The sequence below is a fragment of the Pan paniscus genome, chromosome 12 (assembly GCF_029289425.2).
Source record: "Pan paniscus chromosome 12, NHGRI_mPanPan1-v2.0_pri, whole genome shotgun sequence".
NCBI lineage: Eukaryota > Metazoa > Chordata > Mammalia > Primates > Hominidae > Pan > Pan paniscus.
The window spans coordinates 99,176,362-99,189,242 of record NC_073261.2 but is presented as its reverse complement, the minus strand read 5'-3'; the positions used below and the strand labels follow the sequence as shown (position 1 = coordinate 99,189,242).

Here is a 12,881-nt window from a genome sequence, read left to right as displayed (position 1 = left end):
CTCTGTGAGAGACCCCTTTTCCAGCTGGACTGTGCCGGACCCTGGTGTGGGGCCCGCCAGCCATATTTCTCACCTAAGTTCGACCCTCTGCCTCCTCCTGCCCCTTCTCTCCGCGCGAGACCCGGGCCTCTCTCAATCCGGTAGTCTCATTGTTCAGCCCACCCTCCCCGCATAACTGGCCATAACTACGATCCTTGTCTCAGCAATCGTAGTTAGGGAACTGTAAGTTATAGTTAAGTGCGTGTTTTGTCTCTAGGTTCTTCACTGGCCTCAACTGTGAGCTCATGAGTGGGTAAAACTGGGGTCGTTCATGTTTGTCGTCCTCATAGCAACTATTTCAGTGCTTTGCCGCAAACAGCCACTTAAGAAATACTGCGTATGTATGATTCTTCCACAGAAAGCATTGGAATTAGAACCTCAGAAGACATTAGGTATTGGCTCCCAAACTAACGGGCTGTGCAGCCTTGGTCATGACTAGACTTGATGCTAAGGCTCTGCATCTGTAAAATGAGGGAGGTTACACTATTGGCTTTCCAAACTCGGCTCCTCAGTTCTAGGGATTTTTCAGATGTTTGTGTGTGGGGATGAGAGGGGCAGCATTACTACAGCTGCTTCTCCAACTTTTTTTTCCAAGTATATACTTCTCAAAAGACCCATTTTTAACGGGGCCCACAACTGCATGTTTGAAAACCAGTAAGCTAGGTGATTTCTTAATCCCCTTCCAGCTCTAACATTCTAAGAGTCTGTGAATATAGAGCAATATCCTTTCTAGAGCGTTGGAAATGTCTACAATATCCCTGGCAATGGACTTGTCAGGCTGGCAGGCTTTACTTATCTCCAGGGAGCCCACACGTCAGGAGGCACACTCTTTCAGGCTCTCCACCTGCCCAGCTCCACCCCCAATTTACTCAATTCCTTTATGATTAAGGCAGGGAGACTCCTGCCACAAATCCTGGAGAAACAGAGTAAGGAAGCAAGAGAAGTCAATGTCACAAACATTTAACTAAAATGCTATTTGCAAAACAGCATGCTAGAGGAGTGAACTGACAAAAGTAAATGTAATAGGAGACCAAATGTGGTAGGCTGTAAAGTTATATTCTGAAGTTAGACTGAGTTCAAATCCCCAGCACCACCACTTACTAGTTATATGACCTTGACCTTTTACAGACAGCTTACCCTCTCCAACTTTTATCATTAAGTAAAATGGCAATACCTACCTCATACAAGTGACACATGCGAAGTGCCTAAAATGGATTAAGTGCTTAATGCTTGTTTATCCTTTTTCCTTCCTTCCCCCTTGGGAACACAAGGGAGGGAAACTATTTTTTACTGGAGAAAACTGGGAAGCTCTTTGGTGAAGGTGGAATTTGAGCTGGGACCTTGAAGGATGAATTGAACTCAGGTGAAGATGGTGGAAAAAGACACTCTGGCGAAGGGAGGAATATGAGAAGAGGAATAAAGGTAGAGAAGTGTATGAACAATGGATAGTATGAAGTGGGTATATTGGGAGGGAGGGTTAGAAAGAGAAAAGGCTTCTGGTAGAGAAAAAGAACAAGGTCAAGACTAGGGCTGAGACTCAGTTGCAGAAGCAGGGCTGCCAGCACCAATCTACAGCCTCAAGTGTGGATCCCCAGGTCTCATCTTTTCTACCACTGAAAATAGGAAGGGGGCTGCCCTGTAGAACTGAGTAAAGCTTCTCTTCGACAGAAGGCACTTGGGTAACAGCTCAAAAAACAAAACTGGCTCAATGTGAGCTGGATCCCAATAGGGTAGTGCAACACTTGGCTTCTTTGCACTGACATGGGTTATGGTCTCTGCTGTTGATAGACTTGGGTTTCCTCCAGGTCTATTTTCTCATCTGTACAGGATAGGGGCTGAACTCTTTTTGAGACGGAGTCTCGCTCCGTCACCCAGGCTGGAGTGCAGTGGCAGGATCTCGGCTCACTGCAACCTCTGCCTCCCAGGTTCAAATGATTCTTCTGCCTCAGCCTCCCGAGTAGCTGGGATTGCAGGTGTGTGCCATCACACCTGGCTAATTTTTTTACATTTTTGGTAGAGACGGGGTTTCACCATACATTGGCCAGGCTGGTCTCGAACTTCTGACCTCAAGTAATCCGCCTGCCTTGGCCTCCCAAAGTGTTGGGATTACAGGCGTGAGCCACCACACCTGGCCAGGACTAAACTTCTTGATCGCTTCTTCTTAAAGGAGATTTTCTGATAGATGATAAAGTCCCTACGCTACATATTCGGCCAGTCTAGAATGCCAGAGGGTTTTGTTCCAGGTAGGCACTGATCTCATCTCCACTCTCTCCAAAAAGCAGCTGCCTGTTTTTTTCTATTTCCTGAGGTCATCCAACTATTTCCCTCCAAACCCCAGCCTATACTCCTAGGCATTTCAAGACCATGGTTTGCCTATTTCTCATCACTGGGGTGTGTCCTTGCTTAGGAGGCAGTATCATAGTCACTGTGAGTCTGCAGCATCCCACAAGAGGACTCTAACAAGATGAGATATAACAATACATTACAGTACTTGGGTTCTAAACACCTCCTATACATAGAAGTGAAGTAGGTAAACATTCTAATGAGTTAACAATGTGACAGTATCATGAAGGATCAAAAATCATGACGTGTAAAAGAATGGTTGAAGTAACTGAAGATATTTAATCTAGAGAAGATTTGGGAAACACATGATAGCTATGGTTAAATACTTAACAGGGCAATCACAGGGAAGATGACTAGATTTCCTAACATCCATGAGTGAAATTTATAGAAGTATACTCTCTGACTTGATATAAAGGAAGATTTTTAAAAACATGACTGTTCAGGAGTGTTCAAGTAGGGTCAGATGACCAGTGATTGGGAATACTTCGTAAGCAGGAGCAAGTAAGATCTGAGCCACTGTTCTATCGGTAGGGTGTCTGTGGTATTCCTTGGTCAAAGAAGTACTCTAAGCAACTTCAGTCTCACGAATTACTATCACCCTCGTGGGCATACATGATGGTTACCCTAAAGAGGAAGTTTCAGAAGGCAGTAATATTGGATCCTGGAATAGTCAGACAGGAGCCTTCATGCAGATACCCTTTTCAGTTCTCCATACACCCATTCACAAGTGGTCGCAAAAACACCCAGTACCTTTACTTGGCTTTACCCACTTAACAATATGCTCAATATGAGCAGTTTGACTCCCAAGCCTAGGTCAGGCCTGAGTGTTTCTCATGAGCCATAGTCTTAGGCTGAGGAGCCTTGAGAGTTGGTGGAGGGAGAGCCCCCCTGCCCGCAGGGGGCTGTGATCACAGAAGTCTGTAGAAAGAGTGGGATCTAAGGAGTCCTGGGGAGGCAGGCCTAAAGGTCCAGGCCTGGCATGATCACTGTCCAGGGAAGGCCCCCAGTTCCTATGGCTCTGTGCATAGGGGCCATTTGTTCTTGACCGACTTCACTCCAAGGATCTGGTGTGGGCCAAGGCTAGGGAGTGGGCAGAAGGCGATGGCTGGTTGGAGAGAAGCCAGGCCGTCTAGTGGGGGAGGATGGTTGGAACATAGCATTGAAGTGGGCTCGGCTTTCAAGCTGCATACGGTGGCCCAGTGGGGAGGCGAGTCCACGGACAAAATGGATTCGAACCAGCCCTGACTGCCCCCCAGATACCAGCCATCCATAGGAGTCCAGGTTTGGGCTGAAACGTACCTGTGAAGAGAACAGAAAACAAGAGAGAGATGCTCATGGGTGGTGCTTTAGGGTGACTCCTAGCTGTATGAACAAAAAAAAAATGAGCCACAATCTGAAAGGACAGGACCATGAGGGGTGACAGAGGTAAGAATGAAAAGCCAGTGAATGAGGTACGTCTGTCATGCTCTGGAGGAGGAGGAGGTTGTCATCTGTGTAACCTTTTCATCTACCATTTCATCAGCCCCAGGCCCAGAACTGGGGGGAAATGAGAGTGGAGGGTGGAGAGGATGAGAGACTACCTTATGAATAGCCTCCAGCTGCAGCCTGTCCAGGCAGAGTTGAGAATGCCCCTCTCCCTCCTGCATGCGCAGCATTGGTTCTCTACGGAGCAGATCATGGAATGAACCCTGGGGAAGGGAAATGGAATAGGAGAGAGAAAGTGAGACGCTCGTTTGTTTTTTTTAAGACGGAGTCTCGCTCTGTCACCCAGGCTGGAGTGCAGTGGCGCGATCTTGGCAGCTCACTACAACCTGTGCTTCCCAGGTTCAAGTGATTCTCCGCCTCAGCCTCCTGAGTAGCTGGGATTACAGGCGCCCGCCATCACGCCCGGCAGATTTTTTGTATTTTTAGTAGAGACAGGGTTTCACCATGTTGGTCAGGCTGGTCTTGAACTCCTGACCTCAGGTGATCCGCCCGCCTCAGCCTCCCAAAGTGCTAGGATTACAGGTGTGAGCCACTACGCCTGGCCCCCTTTTTTTTTTTTTTTTTTTTTTTTTAGACGGAGTCTTGCTGCGTTGCCAGGCTGGAGTGCAGTGGTGTGACCTTGGCTCACTGCAATCTCCACCTCCTGGGTTCAAGTGATTCTCCTGCCTCAGCCTCCTGAATAGCTGGGACTACAGGCATGCGCCACCACGCCCAGCTAATTTTTGTATTTTTAGTAGAGACGGAGTTTCACCATGTTGGCCAGGATGGTCTCGATCTCTTGACCTTGTGATCTGCCCGCCTAATCCCCCCAAACTGCTGGGATTACAGGCATGAGCCACTGCACCTGGCCGAGGCTCCTTCGTTTTACATCTTTGTGCTGAACTCAGGCTTGCGTACTATACAAAGACTAAAGTTTTCTACCTTTTCTAATACCACACCCATTCTCCTGGCCTCAGCTTACCAAATCTGTGTCCTGAAAGAGCAAGTAGTGATGGTTGACAGTTTCAGTGTAAGTTCGAGCCTTGGGAGGGTTGGGGACCCCAGATGAAGCAGAAGAATGGTCTGGACCTTCAGGACTGTCCTGATACGGTATCAGATCTGCTTTATATATAGGCTGGAAAGGAGACCATGAAATTAGCTTCTATAATACTCAAGACAGAATAAAAGCAGAGGAAAGTGGTTTGGGCAGGAAAGGCTTAAAGATGGAAAAAAGTAGTATCTTTAAATATATGCTCAGATGCAGTACGGTAGGGAAGATTATATACCACTCTGTGCTAAGATTTTCTGGGATATCAGGGCCGGGAGACCTGACACTAGTTTGTACTCTACCAGAATTTGGGAGGGCATGTGGGTTAGGATCCAACAGCTGCTGTTAGATGTTCATATACGTACAAATCTTCGCTCTACAGGTCGCTTGACATTTATTGGATTCAGTGCCATATCTGGTAATATAGCAGCAATGAGCTCCCCGGATATATCTCCTGCAGCTATTGTCCCAAGCCAGTCGGATCCTGAAAGACTCTAATAGAAAGAGACAGATTTCATTCATTCATTCATATATTCATTCAGAGCTATGAACTGGTAACAGCTGCACAGTCTGAGAGACAGACACACAAACAAAAATGAGTTTACCATAACCGACAGCCCTGATGATAGAGTTACAACATCCCTATCTTCTCCTTCTACCCAAAACTACTGCCTCTTTCTGACTACTAATAGTGCATAAATGAGCCATTTTCCTTTGTAATGAAGACTGCAAAAGAAAGGGGGGCTCACCCAAACGGTGCCTTTTCGAGGAGCAGTGAAGTAGGCCTTGAAACCAAGGTAACCAGCGTCAATATAATGAATCCCACAGAGTCCATAACTGTTAAAAGAGAAATAAATTTAAACCTTCCTTTTCTTTAGATTCATTTTTTCTTCTTAACCTCTTCCAGAATTTAAACCACCTCAGTGAACCAACTCTCTACCCTCCTCTCCCCACAACAATCTGGCATGCTTTGCATTCCAACCCTTAGGGCCTGTCCCTAGAGGTCCTATCTCCATCTTGCCGTACGAGGCATAGCAGTTGTCCTGAGCCACAGTGACACCATTGTAGGGAAGCAGCCAGGCCAGTTCTGTACTCAAGAAGCGCTTGATAGAGTTTATGGGTTCGTAAGGTCGTCGAAGGTCCCAGAATTTGATTTTCCGGTCACTCCCCGCAGAGACAAGGAAATGGCTGTAAAAAGACGGGAGAAGGTCAAATCCAAACAAATCTGGAAGTCAGCCTGTCCCAGTCTTCACCTTCCCCCTCCACATACCTCCTATTCCATACCTGTTAGCTTTGCACCATTGAAGGGTACGCACAGCCTGGTCATGGGCTAGGAAACACTGGAAGGGGTAGAGCTTTAAGGAGCCATCAGAGAGCCGTATCCGCTGCAGGGGTGAGTTAGTGGGAAGGTTCCAGAAAACCACCATGCCTGAAATAAGGACAGAATGTGTGAACATTAAAAGCATGTTCTCTCTTCCTTGCTCTAATTTCTTTCTCTGGGCTCCTAGGACCTTTGTCTTCTACCCTCAGATCCAAACCACTATGAAAGGATGTGGGGATCCTGATTAGCTATCCAACACTCCCTCCAGGGCTTAAAGACTCAACCTGATATTTTAACCCTAATTCTCATCAACAAAAAAGTAATAGCTTTGTCTGGAATCTACAGTTGAAAAATGATAGGGTGAACACACCTAGTGCAGAGAGTAGAATGCACCTCTCTCTACTCCCTATAAATAAAAGTCAAGGGACTTTTAAAAAGCATAGGTGGGGCACACGGTGGCTCATGCCTGTAATCTCAACACTGTGGGAGGGCCAATGCAGGTGGTGGATCACCTGAGGTCAGGAGTTTGAGACCAGCCTGATCAACATGGTGAAACCCCGTCTCTACTAAAAATACAAAAAATTGGCCAGATGTGGTGGTGGGTGTCTGTAATCCCAGCTACTCGGGAGGCTGAAGCAGCAGAATCGCTTGAACCCAGGAGGCGGAGCTTGCAGTGAGATTGTGCCACTGCACTCCAGCCTGAGTGACAAGAGCAGACTCCGTCTCAAAAAAAAAAAAAAGAGAAAGAAAAAAAAAAAGCATAAAAACTCTAGGAAGCCAGGCGCAGTGGCTCACACTTGTAATCTCAACACTTTGGGAGGCCAATGCGGGTGGATCACTTGAGGTCAGGGGTTCAAGACCAGCCTGGCCAACATGGTAAAACCCCCATCTCTACTAAAAATACAAAAAAAATTAGCCAGTGTGGTGGTGTACACCTGTAATCCCAGCTACTTGGGAGGGTGAGACATGAGAATCACTTGAACCCAGGAAGCAGAGGTTGCAGTAAGCCGAGATCACGCCAGTGCACTCCAGCCTGGGAGACAGAACGAGACTCCACCTCAAAAAAAAAGAAAAAAAAAAAGAAAATGTTCGCTAACTCTGCCCCAAGACAAAGAGAACAGGCAAAAAGTCAAAAGCAACACAATGTTGCTAGGTGCAGTGGCTCATGCCTGTAATCCTAGCACTTTGGGAGGTAAAGGCAGGAAGAACACTTGCACCCAAGAGTTTGAGACCAGCCTGGGCAATATAGTGAGACCCCACCTCTAAAAAATAAAAAAAGGCCAGGCACGATGGCTCATGCCTGTAATCTCAGCACTTTAGGAGGCCAGGGTGGACATATCACCTGAGGTCCGGAGTTTGAGACCAGCCTGAACAATATGGTGAAATCTCATCTCTACTAAAAATACAAAAATTAGTTGGCCTTTGGTGGTATGCGCCTGTAATCCCTGCTACTCAGGAGGCTGAGGTGGGAGAACTGCTTGAACTCGGGAGATAGAGGTTGCAGTGAGCCGAGATCATGCCACTGCACTCCAGCCTGGACCCCACAGACCCTGTCTCAAAAAAAATAAAATAGCCTGGTGTGGTGGCGCATGCCTGTAGTCTCAGCTACTCAGAAGGCTGAGCCACTCAGGGAATGAATGCAGCACCTATGAACCTTTCTTGAAAAAGTTTGTTGACGATGAATTATAGCCATGCAATATAAATAATTCAGCAATTGGAGGGGAGACTAAGATAAATGGACTGGTAGAGGCACTCAATCAAGTTTAGGAATTAAGAAAGCAGAACAGCATCAAGAATCATGTACCTTGACAATGTAAGAATAATACCACCAAAAGAAAAAACATGGCGAAAGGGATGATAAAAAGACGTGTAAGAGTGCTAATTTCCTTATCTTCCTAGCAGAAAGTCTACTTATATCTAAAAACAACACTGTCATTTTGTTTTTGAAACGGAGTCTCACTCTGTTGCCAGGCTGGAGTGCAGTGGCACGATCTTGGCTCACTGTAACGTCTGCCTTCCAGTTCAAGCGATTCTCCTGCCTCAGCCTCCTGAGTAGCTGGGACTACAGGCACGCGCCATCCTGCCCAGCTAATTTTTGTATTTTTTAGTAGAGACAGGGTTTCACCATGTTGGCCAGGATGGTCTCGATCTCTTGACCTCGTGATCTGCCCGCCTCGGCCTTCCAAAGTGCTGGGATTACCGACATGAGCCACCACACTTGGCCAATAACACTGTCATTTAAAAATAACAATCTAGGCCAGGCATGGTAGCTCTCATTTGTAATCCCAGCACTTTAGGAGGCTGAGGCAGGCAGATCACTTTGAGCTCAGGAGGTGAAGACCAGCCTGGGCAACATGGCGAAACCCCGTCTCTACAAAAAATACAAAAATTAGCCAGGCATTGTGGCTCGTTCCTGTAGTCCCAACTACTCCAGAGGCTGAGGCTGGGGCATTGCTTGAGCCCAGGAAGTCCAGGACGCAATGAGCCAAGATCTTGCCACTGCACTCCAGCCTGGGTGACAGAGTGAGACCCTATCTGAAAATAAAACAAAACAAAACCTAATAACTCCAACTACTTAATATTATTTGTAATTTATTTATAGTCTTTTTAATTCTAAAAGTATCTGGGAGGAACTAGTGTCGCTTATAGTGAAGGAACATTCATCAGGAGCTTAGCCAATATTTCAGTCTGACTTTAGTGTCTTTTTCTTCTATAAAATTAAGATATAATTAAATTTAATACATTTTTAGAATACTTTACACAGTATGATCCCAATTTTACTCATTTATTTAGTTAGTTAGCTAGTTAGTTAAAGATGGGGTTTCACCATGTTGCCCAGTCTCCAACTCCTGGGCTGCGATCCTCCTGCCTCAGCCTCCCAAAGTGCTGGGATTACAGGTGTGAGCCACCATGCCTGGCTGATCCCATTTTTATAAAACTCTTTCCTCTAATCTTTCTATTTTTATATATAAAGAACTGCATGAAATGATGTTCCTCACTTTTTAATTTTTTAAAAATTTTATTATTTTTAGTTTTTTTTTTGAGACGGAGTCTCGCTCTGTCCTCCAGGCTAGAGTACAGTGGCACCATCTCGGCTCACTGCAAGCTCCGCCTCCCGGGTTCACGCCATTCTCCTGACCCAGCCTCCCGGGTAGCTGGGACTACAGGAGCCCGCCACCACGCCCGGGGAATTTTTTGTATTTTTAGTAGAGATGGGGTTTCACCGTGTTAGCCAGGATGGTCTCGATATCCTGACCTCGTGATCTGCCTGCCTCGGCCTCCCAGAGTGCTGGGATTACAGGCGTGAGCCACCGTGCCCGGCCTAAAAATTTTATTATTGTTTTTTTTGAGATGGAGTCTCCCTCTGTTGCCAGGCTGGAGTGCAGTGGCATGATCTTGGCTCACTGCAACCTCCGTCTCCCAGGTTCAAGCGATTCTCCTGCCTCAGCCTCCCCAGTAGTTGGGACTACAGGTGCAATCTATGACACCCAGCTAATTTTTGTATTTTTAGTAGAGACAGGGTTTCACCATGTTGGCCAGGATGGTCTCCATCTCTTGACCTCATGATCCACCTGCCTCAGCCTCCCAAAGTGCTGGGATTACAGGTGTGAGCCACTGTACCCGGCAAAATTTTATTATTTTTAATGATGAGGTCTCACTAGGTTGCCCAGCTGGTCTTGAACTCCCAGTCTCAAGTGCTTCCCTCCCTTGGCCACCCAAAGTACTGGAATTATAGGCATGAGCCACCACACCTGGCCGGCATCTACTCTTTTTTTTTTTTTTTTTTTTTTTCCAGACAGGATCTCAGTCTGTTGCCCAGGCTGGAGTGCAGGGGTGTGATCTTGGCTCACTGAAACCTCTGCTTCCTGGGTTCTCAGGCCTCAGCCTCCCAAGTAGCTAGGACTCCAGGCATGTGCCACCATCCTGAGCTAATTTTTTGTATTTTTTTGGTAGAGATAGGGTTTCGCTGTGTTGGCCAGGCTGGTCTCGAACTCCTGACCTCAAGTGATCTGCCTGCCTCAGCCTCTCAATAGGCTGGGATTATAGGCGTGAGCTACCGCGCCTGGCCCAGCATCTATGTACTCTTAATTTTTTTCTGAGTAGAAATAGTCTAGTGACTTATTTCTTTCTATTTTTTTTTTACATTGCTTGAATATTTCTAACTATATGTCCAGTATTGAACCACCAAAGAAAGAACCAAAAAACAAGCATATATAAAAAATTTAAAGAGCAATAGTTCCTTATGTTTTATTTTGGTTTTTTTACCATTATAATATCCAGCAGCTAGGTGTTGGTGGGGCCTGGTAGGCATCCAGGCCAGGCTAAGGCACTGACCACACTCAGAGGGGTCTGTAGCTTGCATAGACCCCACCTGCAGAGTTGCCACACATTGTACCTGCAGGGAAAGAAGAGATGGGACTAGGGTTAGGGACACCTACACTGTTCGGAACGAAAGCTCAAATCAATGTTTAATCCAGCAGGATGAGGGTATTTTTCAGAAGTATAAGGAGACTCACTGTGGAATCAGCAAGGTGAGGCTCTAAGAAGATGGAGCCTCAGCTAAGGTAGCAGGTTCCTCACTCACCTTATATATGGCAGGCTTCACTGCATCTGTGAGGGAAAAAGAGCAGGAACTAACTCTATGGATCCCAAGGACTCAGCAGGTCTTACTCTGTCACCCAGGCCCGAGTGCAGTGGCATGATCATGGCTCACTGCAGCCTCCAACTCCTGGGCTCAAGCAATCCTCCTGCCTCAGCCTCCCAAAATGCTGGGATTATAAGTGTGAGCCACCATGCCTAGCCAGGCCTTGCCTTTTTTTTTTTTCCTTTAGACCTCCTCTGCGGACACAGGCCTTGCTCTTCAATCAGCAACCAATCCTTTGAATAATGACATTCCCTTATCCTTTATTGATAAAGTCCTTATCTTTTCATCACCAAATTTATGAACCTACCTCTATCTGCTCCCATCTTCTTTCCTTCTGTTACACCTGATAGTATCCTTCCTCCTATCAGAAGAGCAATCCCTTCACTCTACTCTCTTCTCATCCTCTAGCACCTTTTCCAGAACACTGCTCATTCTGTTATCCTCCTTCCTCCTGTGTCATCCACTTGTTCCCTCCCTAGTCTAGGTCACTCCCATATTGCCATGTGAACATGCCCTAATGTCTCCTATCCAAATAAAGGGACAAAACCTTCCTTTATTGACCACACTTAGGCAATCCACCACCCTCAATTACTGGTTCCCCTTCAGAGCGAAATTTTTTTTTTTTTTCAGACAGCATCTCACTAAGCCGCCCAGGCTACAGTGCAGTGGCACAATCTCAGTTCACTGCAGCCTCAACCTCCTGGGCATAAGTGATCCTCCCACCTCAGCCTCCCAAGTAGCTGGGACTACAGGCATGCACCACTATGTTCGGCTACTTTTAAAAATTTTTTTGCCGAGACGATATCTCATTATATTGCCCCAGCTGGTCTCAAACTCCTAGGCTCAAGCAATCCTCCCACCTAGGCCTCGCAAAGTACTGGAATTAAGGCATGGACCACCATGCCCAGCCCCACAGCCAAACTTCTTGAAAGAATGGTCTATATTTACTATCTTTACTTTCTGACCTTCTATTACCTCCTCAACCCACTCCACCAGACCACCACATATGGGACTTCCCAGGGCTCCAGCCTGGGTGCCCTCTTCTTTAAATACTCCGTACTAATGAAAAATAAATTCAACATATAGGAGCTGCCTTTTCCTGACTCCTCCCTCCTTTTGCTCATCTTCAGCTCTCTATTCCATCCCTCTCTTCAGAACAAGAGATTGTGTTTGTGTGGTGGTGAGGGCAGGAGAGGCTAAGAACAGGATTGGGGGAACAAGAGTATAGCAGGGGAGATGGGCCCTATCTATCAGCCCAAGCCCTCAGCAGCTCTTTACACAGCCAGTTACCTGTGGCAGCAAGAGGGGGAAAGTCTTGAGAGCACGAAGAGGGAAGAAGGGGGAGATAAAAGGAAATGTGCTGAAAGAGTACAGCTGTAAGACTGCAAAAGAGAGAGGGCTCGAGAACAAACTTGAGTCACAATGCAGGGTGTGTGTGTGGCTGAGTAAGGCTTTGTGCTAAGAGAGACTGGCCCAGAGGAGTTTCCAGGGAGACAGACAGGCCCTGCTATGCTGTGACCACCACTACAGCAGCCCCATTCTCCTTGCTGTGCTACTCACCTGGGGGTTGCTGAGCCAGCAGGGCCTCCGGATGGGGTAGACTGAATAGCAGTACTTTCCCGTCTGAGCAGGCCAGAGCCAAGAGACCCAACCGGGGCAGGAGAGGAGCCTAAAGGGTAAAAGGTATGCTGAGGCTTGCTGCCTTCAGTTGACTCACAGAAAACCTTTGAGGTTCTAGTCCCTGAAATACTGTATGAAGTTGCTGGAAAAACTCCATCCACTACACTCCAATCTTCGTTCCTTCAACTCTAAGAATTCCCAGGGCCTCTTTGTCCTGGCTTTGAGTCCTAGGGCCATCCCACAGTTGACTGGGAAGTACCTTCCGAGGGGTGCCTGGAAGTTCCCATGCTCCACTGGGGCAGAACTTGAGGTCCCAGATGCAGCCGTTGTCACAAGCAATCCCATAGACAAAGTGGGCCCTGTTGCCAGGACTGGAGAGAGAGAGCATGTGGGGATGGTGG

At 46.9% G+C, this 12,881-nt stretch overlaps 1 protein-coding gene across 6 annotated transcripts in view; it reads right to left on the bottom strand.

Annotated features, from left to right (window-relative positions):
- Window positions 1–2,641: 2,641 nt before the first annotated feature.
- The window catches only part of GTF3C2 (general transcription factor IIIC subunit 2), a 32,576-nt gene continuing 22,336 nt past the window's right edge, over window positions 2,642–12,881 (bottom strand). For 5 of the 6 annotated variants that reach the window (XM_034952837.4, XM_057301326.2, XM_008952473.6 and 2 more), the window contains 11 exons: window positions 12,740–12,851; window positions 12,421–12,529; window positions 10,801–10,826; window positions 10,482–10,611; window positions 6,179–6,323; window positions 5,921–6,082; window positions 5,644–5,731; window positions 5,260–5,388; window positions 4,829–4,981; window positions 3,963–4,070; window positions 2,642–3,681 (listed from right to left, as the gene is read on the bottom strand). In XM_034952837.4, coding sequence (XP_034808728.1) covers window positions 3,463–3,681; window positions 3,963–4,070; window positions 4,829–4,981; window positions 5,260–5,388; window positions 5,644–5,731; window positions 5,921–6,082; window positions 6,179–6,323; window positions 10,482–10,611; window positions 10,801–10,826; window positions 12,421–12,529; window positions 12,740–12,851 — 1,381 coding nt within the window. In that variant the 3' untranslated portion in view covers window positions 2,642–3,462. The remainder of the gene's footprint in view (window positions 3,682–3,962; window positions 4,071–4,828; window positions 4,982–5,259; window positions 5,389–5,643; window positions 5,732–5,920; window positions 6,083–6,178; window positions 6,324–10,481; window positions 10,612–10,800; window positions 10,827–12,420; window positions 12,530–12,739; window positions 12,852–12,881) is intronic. The other variant, XM_055108128.2, reaches the window with a different exon arrangement.